This window comes from Eulemur rufifrons, chromosome 28 (genome assembly GCF_041146395.1).
Source record: "Eulemur rufifrons isolate Redbay chromosome 28, OSU_ERuf_1, whole genome shotgun sequence".
NCBI lineage: Eukaryota > Metazoa > Chordata > Mammalia > Primates > Lemuridae > Eulemur > Eulemur rufifrons.
Genome location: NC_091010.1, coordinates 40091964 through 40116289, shown reverse-complemented (window position 1 = coordinate 40116289; position 24326 = coordinate 40091964). Strand labels below are relative to the sequence as shown.

The 24326-nt window shown below is 37.5% G+C and overlaps 1 protein-coding gene across 1 annotated transcript in view; it reads right to left on the bottom strand.

The window, feature by feature from the left end:
• Positions 1–1495: 1495 nt before the first annotated feature.
• RPP30 (ribonuclease P/MRP subunit p30) overlaps positions 1496–24326 on the bottom strand; it is a 30332-nt gene continuing 7501 nt past the window's right edge. Inside the window, exons 6-12 of the mRNA XM_069460349.1 lie at positions 17959–18048; positions 9143–9259; positions 8545–8574; positions 8080–8117; positions 7587–7666; positions 5870–5968; positions 1496–1875 (exon numbers count right to left, since the gene is read on the bottom strand). Of these exons, the coding sequence (XP_069316450.1) occupies positions 1826–1875; positions 5870–5968; positions 7587–7666; positions 8080–8117; positions 8545–8574; positions 9143–9259; positions 17959–18048 (504 nt within the window). The 3' untranslated portion in view covers positions 1496–1825. The remainder of the gene's footprint in view (positions 1876–5869; positions 5969–7586; positions 7667–8079; positions 8118–8544; positions 8575–9142; positions 9260–17958; positions 18049–24326) is intronic.

Genomic DNA, 24326 nt, shown 5'->3' with positions numbered 1-24326 from the left:
CCTGCTGCTTCACCTTGCACTTTTATGTTATAGAGATTCTCTTTGTTAGCTCTGCTAATGGAAAAAATAAACACTTCAGGGGAAGAATTCCAAGTTTTTAATCACACAAATAGTCAATTTCTATAAGCTCCTTGCCTTCCCTTTGAACCAAATCTTTGCCCACAATCTTTCATCTTGTGTTTGCTCTCTTGGTAGGGGACAGTGGAGAATCCTCGAAGTTGTTCTTGACCTTCTTTCACCTGTCCCTTTCCATCAACCAAGTCCTGTACCTACCATAGCCCTGTAATCCGTCCATGTCCTCCCATGCTAGCTGCCTCCCCGCTCATTGAAATGACCTCATTTCTTATCTGGATTCCCAAACAACCCTCCCTGGGCTTCCAGCTTCCAGGCTTGCTTACCTCCAGTCTGTTTTTCAAGTTAGCAGCCAGAGTGATTTTTCTAAAATGCAAATCTGATCAAGTCACTCCTCTTTCTAACCCTTCAATGGCTTCCCATTTCCCTCTGGATGAAATCAAAGCTTTTTAAAATGTCTTATAAAATCCTTAAAATCTGGCTGCTGTTAACTCTTTATTCTTATCTCTCCTTACTTTCCTAGCCAAACTCTAAATTTCAACTTTACTGAATTTTCAGTTCCTTAAAAAAAATCCCAGCACTTGCTTTTCTGTTTTCACACACTGTGCCAGCTCCCTGGAAGGCTCTCCTTCCCGCCCCAGCCCACCCCACTGCATTGCATAACTTCTCATCCCTCCCCTTGGTCTAGCTGTATTTCCTCTGGGAAGCCATCCTCGAGCCATTAGATTTTGTTAGTTCCCCTCAGGTATGCTCCTGTTGTACTCCATTTTTTTCTCCATGTCCTAACATCTACTGTACCGTCTTTACCTCCCCCTACAATGAAAAAATTTCCCCTCTCCCCTTGAACAAGCAATACTCATTAAGTATTAAGCAGATATAGAAATAACAAAGGAAGCAAACATCACCAGTAATCACAATGTCATGGTATTCATTTTGATTATTTCTGTGCACATTATGTATGGGTACTGTGTAGTTTTATAACTTTTTCAATTAAGCAACTTATTCTAGATGTCTTTATACATGGTATTCTTTTGTTTCAATGTATAATGGATTATTCAACTAATCCTGTCATTATTGCATATTTAGCTTGTTTCTATTTTCACATTTAGACATTATTGCAGTAAATATCCTTATCCATGTACCCTTTATACCTAACCAGTTATTTCTAAAGAATAAATTAATTTACAGAATTATCTGTAAGGTTGGTACCAAATTATATCCCCTTCCACAATACGTTACTGCCTTTCCCCACAATCTTGAAAATACTTGTCTTATAAATCTTTTTCTTCTTTTATCTTTCAAGTTGACCAACAAAACAAAGATATATTTTTGATGATTTTTCCCTAGTGACTAGCAAAGTTCAGTATCTTTCTGTTTACTGGGCATTTTTTTTTTTTTTTTTGGATCAACTTTATTTGCCCAATTTTTATTCAGTCAGGCCCCCTGGAAGCAGCACTTGAAATGAGGATTCTTGTGCAAGTGATTCATTGAGAGAGGGAACAAGGGAAACAGAGCAAGGCAGAAGAAAAGAGGTAAAGTTGTGGTTTTGGGAGAAATCCATTCTCAGCCTAATCCCACGGGGGCTCAGGAGCATGAACTACACCACCGTGGTCAGAAGGTTGGACTGTAATGTCCTGCATCAGTCACTGGCCATAGGCCAACCTCAGAGGGGACAAAACTTCCCGGGCATCTCTGTGTAAGGTGACTTCCATCGGTTCAGGACGATGCTCTGGAAAGGGGTGAAGATGAGCCATTAGAACTCAGCTTCTGAAGCAACAAATATGCCTCCCTGGCAGAGGGGATCTGTGTGGACACAAACAGCATTTGTTATGTTGGGTATTTGCCTTTTAAAAATGATTCCTTAAAAGCTGAGGATGTTAAACTTTTTTGGAATATGTATTGTAAATGTACTTTCCTAGTTGTTTGTATTTTTCTAACATTTTTATAGACAAATTAATAAACCTTTTTATTTTCTGGCTTTGATGATTATGCTTAGGTTTATTCCAATCTAAAATTATTTTTAAAAATTAACCTACATTTTTCTCTAGTATTGTACAAGTTTTTTTTTTAATGTAAAATCTTTAATTCACCTGAATTTACTATGGATGGGTATTGGGTGTCGAATAGGGATTTGACTTAGATTTTTCCTAAATAATATTAGTTGATACTTCAATAGTTATATGTTAATATCATCAAATAATAATAAAATATAATCATTGGTACACTCTATATGATAGGTCCTGCTCTAAGCTCTCTACAAATATTAATCTACTTAACTTGCAGTAATGTCACAGATAGGGAGAATAGATGAAGTGGGGAACAGAGAGGTTATGTAATTTGCCCAGGGTCACAGCTAGTAAGTACCCACAAGTTGGGATTTTAACAAATGCACTTTGTCTTCCTTCTGTGCACTTAACAGGCAGGCTGTACTGCCAATTATTATTCCAACTGGATAAGCAGTTGTTCCAATATAACATAACTGAACAATCCATCTTACAATTGGAGTGTGATGCTGGGCTCCCTACTCTTTCGGTGATCTTTGGGAATTTCTGCACCAGTCTGCTCTAATTACAGTACTAGTTTTTGTCCTACTCTATGATATTCAGTGGTACAAGTCCCTCCCATTAGGTTTTTCTCTGAAATTTCCTAGGTATTCTCAAATTTATTCTCCCCAAACCAAACATATAAACAAGCACAAACATCTACAGGCATTTTGATTTGGCATTTAGATTAACGTGGGGGAGAATCTGACTTAAAATTTATCTCATTCAAGAAAACAGAATATCTCTCTCCGTGTATTCCAGTGTTCTTTAATTTCTCTTTATTCCCTATATTCCCTTCCGGTTTTCAGTAAGAATTTTCTTCACAGAGGGCCCTACATATATTTTAGTAATCTATGTCTTTGTGAATAGAGTTATCTTTTAAAATTGCATTTTTAAACAGGTTACAGTTAATTAAAACTATTGGCTTTTGGCTGGGCACAGTGGCTCATGCCTGTAATCCTAGTACTCTGGGAGGCCAAAGTGGGAGGATCTCTTGGCTCGGGAGTTCAAGACCAGCCTGAGCAAGAGCAAGACCCTGTCTCTACAAAAAATAGAAAAACTAGCTGGGCGTGGTGGCATGCGCCTGTAGTCCCAGCCACTTGGGAGGCTGAGGCAGGAGGAACACTTGAGCCCAGGAGTTTGAGGTTGCAGGGAACTATGATAACACCACTGCTCTCGAGACAGGGTAACACAGCAGGACTTTGTCTCAAACAAACAACAAAAAAACCTATTGGCTTTTGTGTATTTATACATAACTGGCCACTTTGCTTGATTTTAGGTATTGTCATCTTGTAGCAATTATAATAAATCAGTGGTTCATGTTCTGACAAAAGTAAATATCACAATGAAACCTGCTCTACAAATAATTTTACCTCCTATTATAATATGAAAATCCTATCATATCTGGTGCAATTGGAGCTAGTACACAGTTAATTCATAAAGTAGATTAAGGTGAGGCATCATAAAAAATTGAACACACACCCCCTTAAACACGTGAGCTTAAAATATATAAACATACATTCTTAAAGGTCAAAGCCTTTCTTGGGAACATGAATGCAGCGATGCAAGAAAGATCCCAAGCTGCCTTTCTTGAGTTCTGGTCCCTTTAAAGTAGAAAGAGATCTTTAAACTTCCGTGAAACAACCTGAATAACCTGAGTGCAGAATTTCTACCAGATCACCCCCAAATCTTAGCTGTCCTCCTCACACCTAATTTGACGGTTCTTTTTAATGACTCACCGTTTCCAAACTTTTTCGAAGTATCCACTTAGATTTCCTGGGAATTCTTTTTTGTCCCTCACAGTTCACCAATTTTCATAATTTTTAAATTAACTTACATAATTTAGAATACTAAATACAACTGGCATAAACAGACTTGTGAAGAAACAGAGCTGAGTTGTGGGGAATTCAAGTGGGGTGGAGGCAGAAGCAAATGGCACAGAGGGAGGCCGTAGACTCTAGGTGCGCAGGCGCAGCAGCAGCCCCCCGTTTACAGAGGGAATGGGGCAGGCTGCTCCACCACACTGGTCAAGAGGAAGTCTAGTCAAAAATGCTTTATTTTTAAAACCAGCATGCTTTGTATCTGTATATGAATATAAGTATACATGTGTGATATTCTTTTATTTATATTTTGCCAAGGGTTTTTATTGTCCTTTTTAAAATCTGGAGTAGATTTTAAATTTTATCAAATGTCTTTTTGGCACCTATTATGAAGATTCTGGTTTTTCTCTTTTGAGCTATTAATAATGTACACTGCATTAAAAAGAACTGAAATATCCTTACATTCCTGGAATAAATCTCACCTGTTCATGGTGTACTGTTTTAATGGTTTCCCTTTACCAATATTTTACTTATTCATATGTTAGAATGGTATAGCTTTCTCTTTTTAAAATGATCTTTTCTCTGACCTTCAGAACAGTATTCTTTTCCTTGCTTAAGAATTTTTTATTCAATTATACTTCTTGCTCTATTCCATGGCATTCTGGGGCCTTTACATCAATATAGCATAAAAGTGGATATTTGGGGGGTGGGGGGAGAAGGGCTACTTCTACCTAACATGATGATCCTGCCATTAAAAAAAAAAAAAATCATGAACTCAATCCTTTGCTGAAAAGAAATTTAAATATAAAAGAAAAAAGAACAGAAAAAAATAAAAAAAAAAGAGAAAAAAAATAATTTCCAAAGTTGGTTGAGTCCAATGCTTTGATATTTTTAATAGTTATTAGGAAAATAAGTGTTAGGTTGTCAGGGGTTTCCAACTAAAAGCAAGGAATCTTATTCCAAAGACCTCATGGAGGTAGCAAGTAGCAAAGGAAGAGGTCAAGTGTCATTTTACATGCATATCCCTTCTTCCACAAATTTTATAGGAATTCCTTTTAGAAAGAATGCTGACTTGATGAATACATGAAAGAGAGATTAAAACAAGAATAGATCAACAATTAATAAAAGTCATCCCCAATATAAATTTGTTTTTTTTTTTGTTTGTTTTTTTTTTTTTTTTGAGACAGAGTCTCGCTCTGTTGCCCGGGCTAGAGTGCCGTGGCATCAGCCCAGCTCACAGCAACCTCAAACTCCTGGGCTCAAGCAATCCTTCAGCCTCGGCCTCCCGAGTAGCTGGGACTACAGGCATGTGCCACCATGCCCGACTAATTTTTTCTATATATATTTTTAGCTGTCCAAATCATTTCTTTCTATTTTTTAGTAGAGACGGGGTTTCGCTCTTGCTCAGGCTGGTCTCGAACTCCTGACCTCGAGCGATCCTCCTGCCTCGGCCTCCCAGAGTGCTAGGATTACAGGCGTGAGCCACTGTGCCCAGCCTCAATATCAGTTATAATAGTTACCCAGATAACTACTTTGAGTAGTGGGATTAAAAAATAAGCCATGTATATAAAGTAGAAAAATATGAGTTTTTAAATGAACAAGAAACATTTTTAAAGAATCTCTTAAAACATTGAAACATCTTATTCAAGTATACCTGCTGTTATTTATCACTTACACAAAGGAGAAAGAGTCTCTGTTTTTCTCTTAAAGTACATCTAAATTCATTAAGCTGGCAGCCTTGTTTTTTTAATGCTTCACTAGGTTTTGTTTGTTGTTTTAATGGCTTGAATATAACACTTTTTATAGAATATCGATTTCTAGCTCCAAATGAAAACAGTAAAATACGCGAAGGTTTTATTTTTGTTGTGTCTGATGAACTATAAAAGAGAAGAAGGGAGCGCTGACAGAGACTGGGGCATTCCTTTCAGCCCTCACACTTGGCTTTCTTGCAAGCTGGAAGAGAGTCGTCATCCCCTTCTGATGGCCGGGGTTTCTTCACTGTAGAAATTATTCCAAAAGCAGTTTTTCTCGTTTCTGTAAAAGAAACAGGAAAACCATAGTGCTTGAAGTTAAGACATAATTTAAAATGAGGTGGTTTAACAAGTATCATCATATTACTTTGGCTTACAGCACTAGTAAGTAATAAACCATAATGAACTGCTATGGGTGCTAGTGCCATTAACATGTCATTATTTTGTTTCCCAACACACACATATATCAGGATATTATTAACATCTAATTCATTCCTAAAGATTATCTCAAGGGTAAAGCTGCAGGGCAGTGTTATCCCTATTGGTCTGTTCAAGGCACCTTGTGCAGTCAGAACCCAAATCATAGACATCAGTGTAGCAGATGCTTTATGCATAGTAGAAAGACAAATCAAGAGAGCAAAGACAACAGTCAATTGTATTGCCGCCATGGTGGAGTGTGTGCTTACCTCACTTTACAGCACATACTCTCTCTCTCTCACTAGATCATCAATGTACCTCTGAAGAATCCATTATAGTGCATTGTGAACACCCAGCAATGGCCTGGTATAACAGGTGTTCAAAAAATACTTGCTGAGTGAATAAAATCAAACTCATAAATATACTGATGTCTTATATTACTGATGATAATGAACAAAGAAAAATGGTGATTATTAGATGCTTAGATCATACTGGCAGCAGAGGTCAACTTAAATTTAGCCAACTTCTACTAAAAAACCTACTAACAGGCCAGGCACTGTGCCATTTATAGAGAGCATAAAGATGTCTGACAGACGGTGCTTTTTCATGCATGGAATAAGCACATTAAGAGCAAATATAGTAGGAGTGAAAGCACCCAAAAGAATTAACCACTCGAATGAATCAATTAGGTATCATAAAAAGTTAACATTACTAAGAATAGAAAAAAAGGAAAAAAAGGAGAAGACAGTATTCCTTCGAAAGCATGAAGAGAAAGGTAAGAAGAACCGAGGGAAGAATATTTGGGTATGGTATAGCTGGTGTGAAGGAAAAGTTAGGGGGAAATGAGGCTGGAAGAGTAGCTTATGAAAGACCATAGAGTCATGAAAGAGATTCAAACTTTGTCCTTAGGAAATGGAAAGAGATTATATGGAGAAGGATCAAGATTCTCATTAGTTACAAAGGAGGTAGAATCAAAGGAACCTGATGAACAGAAATTTAGTTAAGAATTATTTCTTATTTCAAGTAATAAAAAGTAAAGTCAATTCTAAAGTGTTAAGCATTAACTTCACATTTATCAGGATTTATTTACCAAGCCTACTAAATCTCTGCCAGTTATTTTAAAATACTGTAACTTATAAAAGGGATAAAACTGTTCTCAAGGTCATTAAAATGTCAACATAATGAAAGAAACTCAAAATAGAAACTGTCCATGATTTCCATTTCACCAAATGAAAAATTCTGCATTTATATCATTATGTTTCTGAGTAATAGTCTAAAACTCAGTTATATGAATAAAAATATAAAAACCAGAACTTTGTAATAAAACAAAATGTATTAGTTCCAAAATTATTTTAGTTCCATCTCAGAAATGTTCTATTTTTATCACATGAATATTTACTCCTTAATCTAAAATGACAGATTATAAACAACTGAAGCAGACTTCTAACATGACCATTCAGTCCTCATTGGAAGAACTTGCTCACCTCCGTGGAGAAGTGCTGCTCTGCAGTTGGTGGACACCGCAGCCTTGGCATCACTCTCAGACAGCCCAAACAGCAACCCTCTGGTGGGGCCATTAAAGATCTCAACCCAGAATCAGCCAAGCACACGAGACTAACACAAACATAACTGAAAATGCCAGCTAACCTGGTCTTGTTGAAAGAGAGACTAATTAATTCCATAGCAGTTCTTAGCCCAACTGGAATGTGCATCTGAGAAGAGACTCATTTAACTATAAACTTTTACCACATAAAGTTCCTCGTTCCCCCTTTTCTATCTCATGCTTAATCCAAAAAACAGAGGGATAAGGCTCTCTATAACCTAATGTAATTTGTTTTTGAAGTTATTAATTGGTAAACTTTTACTTTACAGTAAAAGTGTTGAGAAAAATATCATGTGACACTATACTACTACGTCCTTCAAATTCCAAATTTCCTAAAAGAAAATTTCAACAACTTCTTATTCAGAAAAGGATACAAGTTTGCCACATCGTATGGTCCCCTTATTTCTAAAGACTAAAATAAACAAAAATAGATATGAAAAAAGGTATTCATAACATTTCAATGACTTAATGACTTCAAGGGTTAGGGTTTGTAGATTAATAAGATACTTAAGTACCCAAAAAAAAAGAAAGTTACCTACATAAACTTAAGTCCTTATAATTTTGATGAGTTTCATAAGTTTTTGAAAATATAAAATAACATTGAAAAGCATTTTATAACAGTATAAAGGAAAAACTATTTATTTATATATGAAAATTTGAAGCCTAAAGAGAATGGGGATAAATTTTACTCCTCAGCAATTACAAAGAGCAAATCTACAATCAAAATAGAAAACATGTAGTAAATATTCATTACATTACTGTTTTAATTTCTCCCCTAGAAACTAAGCAAAGTTTTCTAACTTGAAAGGTGAAAACAAAGTACTTCATGTTAGACTTACCCTTTCTGCAGCACTAGATATAATTACATTCTACAAAATAGAAAGTGATCAATATTAATCTTAGATAAATGTAAAAAAAAAAAAAAAGCAACTGAAGAATCTCATAACACAAATAACCAGTAATCATACTTTAACAGTTAGGCTCAAATACCAACTTGTTTTAAAGATAAGGTAAATAATTAAAGTGAAAAAATGAAAGACCTCACATCAAACTAAGGCAGCCTATAAAGAGAATAAGCTTTCTAAACAAATCTCAGTAAAGATGAATTACGTTAAGAACTAGATTAAAAGGTCATATAACCTCAATTCAACTCACTGATGACAAACATTTGTTATCCAGACTATTCATAGTATATAAATTGCAAATTCCTTATCAAAAGATAAAGTCTTTCAACACATCTTTTCCTCCCTTATACTATTTTTCCCTTGATATTTTCCTTTCCCTTAAAACTCGCAGAGCTCACTGAAATAGAAGAATTTGCTTTTGTGCCTTGAGAACTTTCTACTTTAAGGAAAAGGAATTAGTTTGACAATTCCAGTATATTAACAATAATAAACTGTCAGATATGAAAAACATCATAAAATTATAGAACCATACCTTTCCTTTGCAGACCTGCATCAAATTGAGGGCATTGGAAATTGTGTACCTTCTCATTGTGGAGTCTTTGATAGCAGGGCTATAGACAAGTTCAAAGCCCAGGCCTCGGTCAATTGCCTTCACAGGAAATAAAGAAAATAAACTGTCAAAGATAAACACACACTGTCCTACTTAATTGTCACTGAAGTCCTCCCTCACCCCCTACTACCCACCTCCTACATGTCAGGGTACAGCTTTAAACAAAGACAGATTCACACACAAATGGCACCATCCAAAAGGAGAAGAAAACAGATCCGTGGCTCTATTTTATCAGCAGAGTTTATCTTAGCTGTGGGGAGGCTGACTTTATAGAAACAGGAATTATCAAGAGGCTGAGGAGAGTGAAGTTCCAGCAGGGTGGCAGAATAGTTATTACTCCATGAACTATCAAAAGGAAAACAAAGATGTATTCCCTACACTTAGGATAAACTGTATGCAAATCCAATAAACCAAGTAATTTGACTCAAGAATGAAGAAAGAGACAAGATATGAAGAGCTGGAAAAGGCTCAAAAAACAGGGGTAAGAAGGCTTCTCAGGTAAGTCATTATTATCATACACAGATGTTGAATGAGAGAACAACAGCCATGGTTAACTGAGTGTTGACTATGTGCCAGGCACTGTGTTGAGAGTCTAATGTATATATTTAGCCCTTACAATACCTTTATACGAGGCATTGCAGCAGACTGTTACTTGCCCAGGAAACTATCCTCTCCTTTTTCCTTAGTAATATAGCCCCTGATTTTTGGCTGGACTTATGTTTATTCAGCAAAAAAGACGGAAGAAGCCTGGGCCCTTGATGATTCTGTCCAGCTCACTGTATAAGCTTGGCCTTTTCCATAAGAAAAAGAAACTTCATTCTATTTTTTTTTTTTTTTTTGACACAGCGTCTCACTCTGTTGCCCGGGCTAGAGTGCCATGGCATCAGCCTCGCTCACAGCAACCTCAAACTCCTGGGCTCAAGCGATCCTCCTGCCTCAGCCTCCCGAGTAGCTGAGACTACAGGCATGGGACTACAGGCATGCGCCACCATGCCCGGCTAATTTTTTCTGTATATATTTTTAGTTATCCATATAATTTCTTTCTATTTTTAGTAGAGACGGGGGTCTCGCTCTTGCTCAGGCTGGTCTTGAACTCATGACCTCAAACGATCCACCCGCCTCGGCCTCCCAGAGTGCTAGGATTACAGGCGTGAGCCACCACGCCCGGCCTAAGAAACTGCATTCTTAATGTACTCTTACTACATAGAGATCCATAGGTAAGAAAGCCTGGAAGATGTGGAAGCGGAATTGAAATCGACCACCACACTATTTAGCTTCCCTGATGAGTGCCTCAGTAGCTTCGTCCATTCATAACAGACATGTTTAAAGCTCACTGTGTGCAAAGGCTGAGATGGTTCCTCCTTTCTAAGAGCTTACAGGTTAGTGGGGGAGACCATCAAATAACCACACAAAAATATAAAACTTCAACTGTGGTAAGTGCTATTAAGGAGAAGTTTGGGAGTGAGGGAAGAAGAAGTTAAGCAGTCAAATAGTATGGAAGGTGGATTTTCAGAGAGAAGGAAGAGCATGTGAAAGGTTCTGGGGTTGGAACACGGAAGCACGTAGAGAAGGTCCAAGGCTGGAGAAGAACAGACGAAGGGGAGCCCTGAGGTGGGCGATGAGGCTAAAGAGGAGAAGGGCCAGCTGTGCAGAGCTGGTAATAGCAAGGGGAAACATCTGGAGGGTATTAACTTAGCGGGGATAAGCAGAGTCCCAAGTGCAAAAACCAATTCACTGCAGTTGTCTTTTGAATGAATAAAAGGATTTAATTCAGGTGTACCTCAAAGGTCCCTCTATCTTCCCATCCTGAACACAGATTTCCTTTCTTCCATCCTCAAACATCCCTTTCCTTTTCCTCTGGCCTTAAGGCTCCAAGATTTTATTTTAGATTTTCCTATATATCTCATTCTAGTTTAGTTAGCATTTAAATGCTATTTTCCACCTTGCAACCTTCCCCCTCTCCCATATTTTGACAACCTTGTCCCACCTCTAATTCTTTATTTTGTATTGTTTATTTCTGGAAATGACATTTGTTATGATACTCTTTCTGCCATTAATGTATACCTCATGTTCTTTGGCTAGTTGGTACACTTGAGAGCTGGTATCATGACACCTGTTTAACACAAAACTGTCTTTTACACAAAAAGTGTGTAATGTATTTACATTTTAAGTAAATAGCTCAGGGAAAAGAGGTCATGTGATAATGCTGTTCACTATGGATTATTCATCATAAAAGGAAACACAATAGACTTGGCTAACTGAAATCCACAGATAAAACATCTCCTTGGTTATTTCTTTTACAAAAACTACTATAATAATTAGCTGAAGAGGCTGACTTACAAGTTGTAGAACCACAACAACCAAAGGCAGTAGGATGAAGAGGAGGAATGAAAGATGTGAATGATATATAGGGTATGATGACCAGATCCTAAAACATTTCTAATTGACTGAATTTAAGTTTCTAGAACCTGTTGGGGACCAGATCAAAATAAAAACTCCTTTTGGTGGGGTGGGGGTGGGGGGAAAAAAAGAAGGGAAAAAAAAGGACATAATTATCAGCTTAACTATTTTTTAAGAAAAAATTTCTGATTTTGATCTTGGTACATTAATCAAGCTCCCTTTAAAACTAAGAGAATTCTAGAAAAAGAAAAATTATAATGTGCTACTACTGAAAGTTATGGTGAATATTTCTTTCATAACACCTTATTTTTAAATTTTTAGATAGATAAAATAGAGACTTATTACCTGGGCTCCTGCTTCTAAGACCATTTTAATGCAAACTGCCTTACACTCATCAAATGATGGTTCATAATAGCTTCTTCATAATGGTGCCTGCCTGATTGGCTTTTGTTCCCATGTCTGACCAAAGGTTCTGGCATGGGTAGATGGATTAGATTTCTTTACTAATGAGAAATAACAGTCAAAAGGATGCTACCAGGGGCAGGTGTGTGACACGTGAATCCAGAGACACTGGCGATAAAATTCCAAGTACTAAGCAAAGCTAGAGAAAGAAGAGAATAGGGAGCTGATTACTAGGACAATATAGTCATTCCCCATTAATTTCATAAAAATTAGTTCTTTATTGGATTCAAATGGATGACACCCTTTTGATGTATCCTTCTTTACGATAGGTAATTTGTTCACAAGATGCATAAATCAAAGCAACATAACAATAAAAAGTCTTACTTGCATCTCTGATCCCATCTGCCCCTACCCCTTCTCCCATAATAACTTTTACTAATTTCTTGTGTCTTCTTTCAGAGTTTCTTCATACAAATAAAAGCAAATATGAATATATATTATTTTTCCTCTTTCTTATCCAAAAGGTAGTCTGCTACATTCTTGTCCTGACTTGAAAGGACAAGGATTCTGTTTTATAGCTGCATAGCATTACACTGTAGAGGTACAGCATATATTTAACCAAGGCTCTACTGATAGACTTTGGGTTGTTTCAATGTATCTGTAGAATCAATACTAAAGTGGGATTGCTGGGTTATTATGGGTTGAATTGTGACCCTAACCGTAAAATATATGTTGAAGTCCTAACCCTCAGTACCTCAGAATGCAACCATATTTGGAAACAGGGTCACTGCAGATGTAATTAGTTAAGATGAGGTTATACTAAAATCAGGTAGGCCCCTAATCCAGTATGACTGAGACCCTTATAAGATGGCCATGTGAAAACACAGAGACACACAGGGAAAATGCACAGGGAAGACAAAGGCAGAGATTGGAGTTATGTAGCTGCAAATCAAGGATCACCAAAGACTGCTGGAAAATCATCAAAAACTAAAAAAAAGGTAAAGAAGAATTCCACTACAGGTTTTAGACGAACGTGACTATGCTGAAACATTGATTTCAAACTTTTGGCTTCCAGAATTGTGAGACAACACATTTCTGTTGTTTTAAGCCAGTAAATGTATTTGTAATTTTAATAGTTGTTGCCAAATTACCCCCCCCATAGGGATTGTTCCAATTTACCAGCAAAGTATTAATATGAGAATACTTGCTTTATGATAGCCTCACTACAGAGTATATCACTAGTTACACAGGTGATTTTTATGAATTTCTCTTATTATTGTGAATTCAAGCATCTTTTCATATGTTTAAGGACTCCTTGTATTTTCCTTCTTGTGAAATGTCTTTCACATTCTTAAATCATTTTTTTTGTATTGTTCATCCTTTTTAACTCACCAATTTCTAGGAGCTCTTTATATATTACAGGGATTAGTCTTTTTGTGTATGACCTGAATGAAAATATTTCTACCAGCTTGTCATTTTTCTGTTAACTTTATTTCTTGCGGGTTCTTTTTTTTTTTTGGTGGCTACACAGAAATTTTTGATACTGGCAAGTTTGGTGGTACTGATGTAAACACTGAATCGACAAAATACTTAACACATTTAGGTTCATGTGTGATGAAAAATAAAGTTTAAGAGCACTCACACCCAAATCAAGTATACACAGCATGACTCCTAGAACTAACTCACTGCTTTAGACATTATTTACTAGACATCTTTCAGTGGGCACTAATAGGACCACAAAGATCAGGGTCAAAGAAGGTGCTGAGGGGAAAACATCAGAAGAGTGTGAAACATACATGATACCTGAAAATAACTCAATAAACTTGAAGTCATTATTGCATGGAAGTAACACTGAAATGGAAACAACAACAAAAAAAAATCAAAGGGAAGGTAAAGATATGTGCTGCTTTAAGAAAATCCTTTCTTCTCAAAACTTGAATTCATAAAGCTCATGTTTTAAAATATGAAATTATTCTGTGCTTAACAAAGAGTTCTGCTATAAAGTAACTTTAAATAGCATTTCCCAGTAGGAAATGGCAGTAGATTTGGAATGAAAGCTTGAGTACAAATCCCTAGTCAAGCCTTTGAGAGAGACATTTAACTGTGTGAGCCACAAACTACCTAAGACTCAATTCTATTACCTACATATGGAGATAATTAACATCTACTCCACCCCAAAGCTGGTGGGCCACAGCAGGTGTGAAAGTACTTAAACTATAAAATGTTAAATAATTAGAAGTCATTTGATTATCCAAGAAGAGGAATGGAATCCAATTTTTTAGAAATGCATCTGTCACAAGGTGGAGTTGTGATTACCATATAAGATACTTAGACTCCAAAAGAGGTTTATAGGAGATTTTAGAGGAAATTGCATAATTGAAATTATGGTGCCCTACGTGTGTGGTGAAGATAACAAAAAGGGATGACATCTGTAAGTTATAGAAATGGAGTGTTTTGGTATGCTCAGAGCTCTCTTTCATAATCCCAACTTTCTGAGCTGATAATTCTCACATGGCTTCTGACCTACAGGTAAAAGACTAACCACCTATTTAATACTCCTGCTTTAACACAACCAAAAAAAAAAAAAGGCCCAAACCATCACCAAATTAAGATCTATGCCGTTTTCTCATGTGGCCAATAAAGCGATCCTTATAAAGCAAACCTCGGACTTCTCAAGGCCAAAGACAAATTTGTCCTCAAAGCAAAGGGAGCATGCAAGGACCAAGACTTAAGACTGAACTGTTACCTATGCTCACTACGTGTGCTGTGCTTTCACAGTGAATATTTTTCTGTACTTTAATGCAGACACATAGCTCCATATCCAGATTAGATATGTTACAAATAATACATACATACCTATACAACAACTATTGCTTACCATGAAAGACAAGCTGGACACCTGTATGTTTCTCTCTCATTAATAAAAAGTAGGTAAATAATAGGGAATTTTCTGCTTCCTGACCATTTCATACTGCAATCTACTTCTATACTAGATGAAGACTAAAAATAATCTTGTACAGCCTTTCTTCCATTCCATCATCTAGTTTTTATTAAACAACATATGTAAAGCGTTCACACCAGATTTTTTTTTTTTTTTTTTAAAGCAGACACTGTGTTAAACTGCATATCCCTCTCACTTGTTAAATTTTTTACTTTTCAGAATTCTTAAACTGGAAAATGGGGGAATTAAGCCAAAAATATCCATGAGACAACAGCAGCTTTCCTGAACTTCCAGATGGAATCAGGGGGTGGGCTGTCCTAGGGCCATTCCTCTCCTCATGCCGCCCCAGTGCCCCACTTCCCTCACTGCATGTGCTTCCTGCCCAACGCTGACATCCAGCTAATAACTAATGACCAGTGGAATTTGGCTGGGCTTCCCAAGCTGTACCCTGACATGCTAAGCTTAACGTTTACTCATTCAATTAACAATTTTTTAGGGAGGACTCATTATAAGCAAGATATTGGGATAAGTAAAAAAGAACATGACACAGTTGGTGCTCTCTAGAAGCTCATAATCTGGTTTGAACAGTAAGACATGTTCATAAGAAATCCAATTAAAGCCCTCTCCAAAACAGCCACTGGGAATCTTACCATTGTTGTGGGACATGAGGAATTACATGCTGGGCATTGCTGTCCATTCCATGGACTTGGCCTTAGCATCACATGCCACTCCTCCCAACCAAGGACACAGTATCGAATGTGGGCTTATTCAGGCAAAGACATCTAGAAAATGGCCTTCTTAGTTCATTAAGATGAAGAAAAAGGTGGAAAAGTTGTAAGTTTAATAGAAATTTGCAGAGTGGCTGCACTGCCTAACTATGGGAGTGCTACTTAAGATAGAATCAGGGCCGGGCGCGGTGGCTCACGCCTGTAATCCTAGCACTCTGGGAGGCCGAGGTGGGCGGATCGTTCGAGCTCAGGAGTTCGAGACCAGCCTGAGCAAGAGCGAGACCCCATCTCTACTAAAAATAGAAAGAAATTATATAGACAGCTAAATATATATATAGAAAAAATTAGCCGGGCATGGTGGCGCATGTCTGTAGTCCCAGCTACACGGGAGGCTGAGGCAGTAGGATTGCTTGAGCCCAGGAGTTTGAGGTTGCTGTGAGCTAGGCTGACGCCATGGCACTCACTCTAGCCTGGGCAACAGAGTGAGACTCTGTCTCAAAAAAAAAAAAAAAAAAAAGATAGAATCAGGATTGGCAGTTTGAACCTGACAAAATGCTTAGGCAAGGCAGAGATTGCTACCTCTAGAGAGGAATGGTATGTGAGGCCAACAAGACTGTCATAAACTTGGGTATGTGTTAGTTTGTGGCTTTTATCATAGGTAGCTGGGGCATACGAGAGATCTTATCTGACAAGCAATCAACTAGAACTTTCCTAACCCTGTGACTACAGAGCTGAATGATTTCTTGCTAGCCTTCATTTCCCCACATTTGATAAATGAGCTGTTGAACAACATAGATCTCTAACTCTAAAATATGGTGCTTCAGGGCTTTTTTTAGTGTTTACTTATTTATTTATAAGTACTGGCAACAACACGTGGAGCCAATGATTTGAGTTTAGCCAATATTGTTCTATGTTTAGTAGTGCTCTCAATATTTACCAAACAAGAGCTGTTTTATATTTTTCCCTTGAAATATATGACTATATTTTTGGTATTTCTCAAGTACAGTTTTAGTAGCATATTTTTAGGTGTAGAACATAAGCCAACTTAAATTTTTCCACATTGGATTAAATTTTTACACACCAATGAAATCCATTTTCTCCCGATCGTCTCCCCCTAATTTTCAGTATCAAGCCAATTCCTTAGCAGCAAAGGGACACAAAAATTAAGAAAGTTATCATTCCACAGAGACAAAAGAATAAGGGATCTTAGCACTCTGGGAGGCCGAGGCAGGAGGATCGCTTCAGATCAGAAGTTCGAGAGCAGCCTGAGCAAGAGCAAGACCCTGTCTCTACCAAAAATAGAAAAATTAGCCAAGTGTGGTAGCACATACCTATAGTCCCAGTTACTTGGGAGGCTGAGGCAGGAGAATCACTTGAGCCCAGGAGTTTGAGGTTGCTGTGAGCTAGGCTGACGCCACAGCACTCTAGCCCAAATGACAGAGTGAGACTCCGTCTCAAAAAAAAAAAAAAAAAAAAGATAGGGGAATTACCCACTTTGAAAAAATTAAAATTTAATTAATTTTCCAATTCTGACAAGATTAAGTATGTGATTTGGAATGTGTTTGCTAAACCCTTTTTCTCTTTGGATAGTTAAGTTTTTGAGAACAGGAGACTGAGTAGAGTTTTGGAAACCACTATTCTAAAATAGCATCCTAACTCTTCCTAGGATCTGGCTGGCAAAGCAAATAGTTAACAGGTGTGCTGACCTCGTAGCCACCAAATAGTTACTGCTGTGAAATAATATCACCTTTATGATGGAAACGGAAGGGACTGAGACTCAGAAGGCAGCATGGCAGGTGTAAGATGAAGAGTAAAGGTGGAGGAAGGGTGATGAGAAAAATTCTATAGCAGAGGGAAAAACAAAAAACTTCCCTGAATGCACAGCCACCCTGTCAGTTAATACGGAAGTAACCCTGGGCTTTCATGTGAATCAGCATGCTTCAACTAAGATTTTAATTTTGCATAGATCATGCCTAGGTAATTCCATGCCCCCTCCCTCCTGTCTCTCTCTACCTTACTGGTGCCTCAGGGACCCTCTGTGTTATTTGGGTTTTTTTCCCCTTTACTTTCTTTTTTGACCACTATGTTCCCTTAATGTTTAATGTTCACACTCTAAGTACCCACCATTATTAGCTACCCTCTTTTAAGAAATATCCTTCTTAAATTTTAGTGTCTAAGGCCTTTCAAAAACATCTTATGCTCCTGTTCCAATTTGCTAATGCAAGTTTCTACAGATTCAAATACAGAATGAAAAGTGTAATACTTACCACATTAATAGGTGGTCTTTTGAAGTAAAATGGTAGCTTCTCTGTTACAGTTATACAGACTAAATCCACATCTAAATGTGTGCAAGCAACCTGTCAAGAAGAAACAATAGGTAAGGCCAATAGGAAAACTGGCACAAATAAGAACGGGAGATAAGGTCAAACTTGACATAAAGAAACTTAAATAGGTATGGTTCACCCCATAGGTGTTTGACGGTTCTGTGTTGAAATACATTTGACCTTCTACAAAGTCAACTATTTAGCCATTTCCTTCAGGTTTAACTATAATCCAGCTGAAGCAGGGTAAGATGTAGATAGACCTTCACAAAACACTAGGCCTGGAGACCCTCTAACTCATATGGTCTTCTACATAAGGAAGCGTTGCTGAGTGAGGCTCAGTTTCCGGAATGTTACTTCAGACTGTTCCAGAAAGAAGACACTGTTCTAAAATCCAAGGAAAAATAAGCCTAAAGGAATGTGTGCATGGTCCATTAATTTCACATCTATTTACTGAGCACCTTTGTGCCATGCCTTGTCCCGGGGCCATGGCTCCTATCAGTCTACTGACTGGGTAAAGAAACGTTAACAGCAGTACTGATGGCATTTTGTTCAAATACTAATAGTTTACCTAAATGGGTAAAGCAGAGCTGTTACAAATCAAATAAAAAGGAATGCTTTTCTTCAACTTTTAATTTCCTTTTGTCCTAATTTTTGCTACTACTTGTTTATCAATACTCTGCATTTACTTCTAAAAAAGATGTGAAACTGCTTACAAAAACTACATATGAGATAAAATAAACAGAGAAGAAAACCAGGATAAAGGGAAAATCAGGGAAGAAAAATAAAGCTGGGGAAAGGTTACAAGGGTAGAGTGCAAGTCAGAAGACATGACTAGAAGACGTGCACCTGGCTCTGATTTTGCCATTATTTGCTTTATTGGGATGGAAGAATTGGCTGTTATGTATTCCATTAAAAATAAGTCTTACTGACAATGCTAGCTTGTACAGACTTGATGAAAAAATTCAAACTGCCAGGATGGCTATGCTGGTGAAAAAAAAGTTGGCATATAACAGGAGAAAGAGCAGAGTAAGGAAGAGAGGTGAAGAGGGGGTAATGATGCCCGACCTTGGGCAATGACAAGAATATCATTTCTTGCCCTTTTTCTTCAGAATCCCCACTTCAGTCACTCCTACCACCCCCCCGCCAGGGCTTTAGGAAGCAAGTAGTCATCAGAAGCTGCCTGGCTTTACGACCCTCATAGTAACTTAGTAAGCCTGGGAAGCAATGTTGGTCTGGCAGAAATACTTGGCTTATAAAGAATCTGCCCCATCCCAACTGCTACAGCTGTCCAACTCACAAAAGAGTCATTGAAAATTTGATAAGAATGGATGAAAAGGCCGGGCGCGGTGGCTCACGCCTGTAATCCTAGCACTCTGGGAGGCCGAGGCGGGTGGATCGCTCGAGGTCAGGAGTTCGAGACCAGCCTGAGCAAGAGCGAGACCCCGTCTCTACTAAAAATAGAAAGACATTATATGGACAACTAAAAATCTATACAGAAAAAATTAGCCGGGCATAGTGGCGCATGCCTGTAGTCCCAGCTACTCGGGAGGCTGAGGCAGTAGGATCGCTTAAGCCCAGGAGTTTGAGGTTGTTGTGAGCTAAGCTGACGCCACGGCACTCACTCTAGCCTAGGCAACAAAGTGAGACTCTGTCTCAACAAAAAAAAAAAAAAAAAAAAAAGAATGGATGAAAAAAGGCTATGAATAATAGCTAAAACAAGTTCAGCTTTCTGTTCACCATTTTTTAACTAGCAGATAGGCAAAGATCAGAGTTCAGTAATATACTGCAGACATGAGAATAAATAAACAGGCACTCACAGGGTCTTTAAATCAGTACGGGACCCTGAAAAGCATTTTAGCAATGGCTATCAAAATTTTAAATGCACACACCCCAATTTCACTTATAGGAATGTATTCTATAGAGACTCTAGAAATACATATTTTTATATATATATATATATATATATATGGCTATATACCTTCAAAGGCTCAAGGGCATTAGTGCAAGGACAGTCATTGCAACACCAATCACAAAAGACTAGACACAATTAAATAGTCCTTGATTTTACTTAAATAAATTATGATCCCTTTATATGATGAAATATGCTGATATCCTGAAATGGAATGAAGTACTTCTCTAATTGATATTATGGAACAATCTCTAAGATATACTATGAGGTGGAAAAAAAAGCATGGTGTTAAGTAGGAAGGAAAGAGGGAGAGGGAGAGGGAGAGGGGAGAATGAAGGAAAGAAAGATGAGGTAAATATTTCTGAAAAGATACATAAGAACTCTTAGTAGTGGTTGCCTCTGAAGAAAAGGGAGAGGGAGTTTTAGGTGGGAGGAAGGCATACTTTTCAATGCATACCCCTTTGTACTGTTTGAACTTATTATCATGAGCATAAATTATTTTTTCAATAAAAAAATTAATTTTTTAAAAGTCTGTGTTAAATATTCTCCCTAGAATAAAGCTAAATTAGATTACTTTTTACTTGTCTATTGTTCCTTTCTTCCCCTCTCCTATATAAAAGTGGCCAATTACACAACAGATCTGTGTTGGTTTAAGTATATGCATTATAATAAATTTCTAGATATAAAGGACAGCTCCACTTGGTTGTCTGACACCACAAACTTAAAATGTCCTAAACTGAATTCTTTCGTTATTCAGCTTTCTATTAACCTAAATTTTCAACTTATACATTTAGATAACCATAAAATAAGAGTTAATATTCACACTATAATGACTGTCTATATCATTAAAAAAGATTATGACCAATATAGTTTTGAGGTAGACCCTTCCCTGACAACTGGTAGGTTGCCTATGAATTCACATTAGGTGTCCTTTACCACTTTTTGGTGGGGGGCAGAGACACCTGTGACAACTTAAGGAAACTGTACTCCTATAAAAATGCACACATATATACACATTTTTATGGCACAAAGGGAATAGGAGAGTAGGAGTTAACATGCCCCCTGAACCCCTTTCAAGGATGTCAGGTTAATACATCTTGGTATTTTACGATAAATTATGCAAGAGAGACTCAGGGTTACCAAGGAAAAAGGGAACAGCCCATTAACAGTGGCTCTCAACCTTAGTGTGTACAAAACTCCCCTGAAGAATTTACCAAAAATGGAGATAACCAGGCCCCACCTCCAGTGAATCACTCAGTAAGTAGGGCCTAACAATCTGCATTTTAACAAATATCACCCCAGGTAATTCTGAAGCTCCCGTGGAGCCAGACCACACTCTGAGAAACACTGGGATATTCCCTCCCTCAAGGTAATCCACAACAGTGCTCTGCAAAGGTAAGGCACAAATTTTGGGAACAGAAAGAAAATAAAACTTATATTTCCATTTATTTTTAATTCACTCTTAAAATTTGTTTTGTTTTGTGTGTATACTATTTCATAAAGCATATTGGTATAATGGGACATGCAATAATTTATAAGAAACATACATATATTGGGAAGCAGGCTCAACATTTTTTTAAACTGTTGTGTACAATCAAAGCAGGTTGGAGACCACTACACTAAATAACCCAATTTCTCTTCACCCTGCTCAGCTACTTTAAATCCTAAATGGGAATAGCTGACTCAGAAGCTGCTGAAGCTTCTATGCAACTCTCCCTCTCATATTCCTACTCAACAGCTGTCCCCTACACCCCCATCCCAAGGAGCCCTGGCCAGTGGATCCCCCCTCATAATCTTTGATCTGTGCCTTATCCCTTGTGGTAGCTATGGGGAGGGAGGTTTCTTATCTATGACACATCTCCCAGATACTCTGAATGGAAAACAGTATGTTACTTCCCATGGAAATGATGCTATTTAAGATGGTTAGATTTTATGCTACTAACTATTGATATATATGAGTGTGTGTGTACGCTTTTATGACTTATCTTAGAGACCTTAGTTTTAGAATATCATACCTACAGAGATACATGTTAGAATTCTAAATAATCAACTTTTTTTTTTTGAGACAGAGTCTCGCTCTGTAGTCCGGGCTAAAGTGCCGTGGCGTCAGCTTAGCTCACAGCAACCTCAAACTCCTGGGCTCAAGCAATCCTCCCTCACCCTCCCGAGTAGCTGGGACTACAGGCATGCGCCACCATGCCCGGCTAATTTTTTCTATATATATGTTTTAGCTGTCCGTATAATTTCTTTCTATATTTTTTTTAGTAGAGATGGAGTCTCGCTCTTGCTCAGGCTGGTCTTGAACTCCTGAGCTCAAAGGATCCGCCCGCCTCGGCCTCCCAGAGTGCTAAGATTACAGGTGTGAGCCACCGTGCCAGGCCTTAGATGATCAACTTAAAAATAAAACAAAATCACTTATAGAATGTAGCCACAACTGCTTGCATTTGACCTGATTCCAAATAATAATATACATACAAAAGCTTTATGATTAAAAGAAAGATGTTTTTTAATTGACTTTCTATAGAAAACAGGGAGAACTCTTACTTCAAATGAATCTTGAAGAATGAGTAATATTTGGACAGAGAAGAGGAAAATGTTCCAATTTTAAAAACTTCGTTTCCATGTAACATTTTTAGTACATCTGTACAGTCAATTCCAAACAAATACTTTGTGAATTATTTATAACTTTTGTCCATCTTCCAAAATATTTGACTGTTCCACCCACTATCATCAAGAATGTGTTTAGCAAATTCAAATTCGAACAGTCTGAGAAAAACAGTAAGATAAATAAAATTACTATATGAAATTATATTCTAAAACCCCAAAGTCCCACCTTTACAACATACTTTCTAGGAGATTTAGAGCAAACTCTTCAGCCCTAGTCTTAGTTTTCCCCTCTATAATACATGGATAGTATTAAAGAGTAAGTATCTGTCCCGATCATCCTTGAGGATTGGTGTGAAAGTTAAAGGAAATAAACATGTAAAGACCAAAATGTTACTTAAGTGTTTTGTTTCTCTAATCACCAGTAAAGGGCTATGGAGGCCAGGCAAGTTGGCTCACGCCTGTAATCCCAGCACTCTGGGAGGCCAAGGCAGGAGGATCACTTGGGCTCAGGAGTTGGAGACCAGCCTGAGCAAGAGTGAGACCCTGTTTCTACAAAAAATAGATAAATTAGTCTGGTATGCTGGCACATGGCTGTAGCTCTAGCTTCTCAACAGGAGGATCACTTGAGCTCAGAAGTTTGAGGTTGCAGTGAGCTATGATGATGCCACTGCACTCTATCCGGGGTGACAGAGCGACACTCTATCTCAAAAAAAAAAAAAGTCCTGTGGAAATGTAAGTTGTATGATCTTCAAAATTAATCTATAAATCAAATGTACAACCAAAAACTTGGTATATCACCAACTTTTAGTCTACATCATGACTGAGTTGCTACGTATTTAATAACAAACTTAAGTTGCTGTTTGTTAACAAATTTAGAAATGCCATGGCCTTCCTTATACCATACACCAATGGTTTCAGCACTGAATCAGACTTTCCTGTGGAATTTGAACAAACATAGAATCAACCCTAACCTTACTGCATTAGAATTTCTAGTGATGAGAGCTAAATGTGCCCAATTTTAAAAAGTTCCACAGGGGTCTTTGATGACTAAGAATCACTTGCTTCTACTCCTTTAACTAAAAGAAAATTCTTGAGAATTACTATAATTGAGCATTTTGTTAAAGGAGGTAAACAAAAAAGGGGTAGGCACCTATAGATAATTTGTGTTGTTTCCCTCTATTATTATAAACAATCGAGAATTAATAGTATGCCTTGAAAACTAAATTTACCACACATCAGCTTCTTTAGTCAACAGCTCCATCTAATGGATAAATGTAGGAAAAAATCTGTCTACAATTTTGAACAGATTTTGCTTAAAAAAGACCTGATGTAAAATTAAAACATCAAAGACCAGTATTTCTTTTTCTGCAACATCCTTTGGCAGATTTACTTTTGGCAGATGGAGGCTTTTTTTGAACCTAGATAAAGACAACTTTCAGAACTTTCTAAAAGTAGCTACACAGTAAAATGCATTAGTTCATTCTTTTTTTCTTTACTGTAATCATTTAAAATGCCCAGGGTGTTCAGTCTCAAGTTGACAAAATAAGCACACATGTTAAGCTCCTTTCCCTCCTGCAAAGGAGTTGAAATGGCAATTTTCAGAAGTACAAAAAAGAATTCAATTCATAAAGGCCCTGAGAACAGGAAGAGAGATCGTATCAGCAGGTGGTTGATTTTGAAGAATTTCTGGAAGGCAGAGATGATCATGCTGGCATATGGGTTACACCTCTGAACATACAAAGGAGGAAGTAGAAACGGGAGGAAACTTTTATGATACAGTAGAATCTTACCCCTT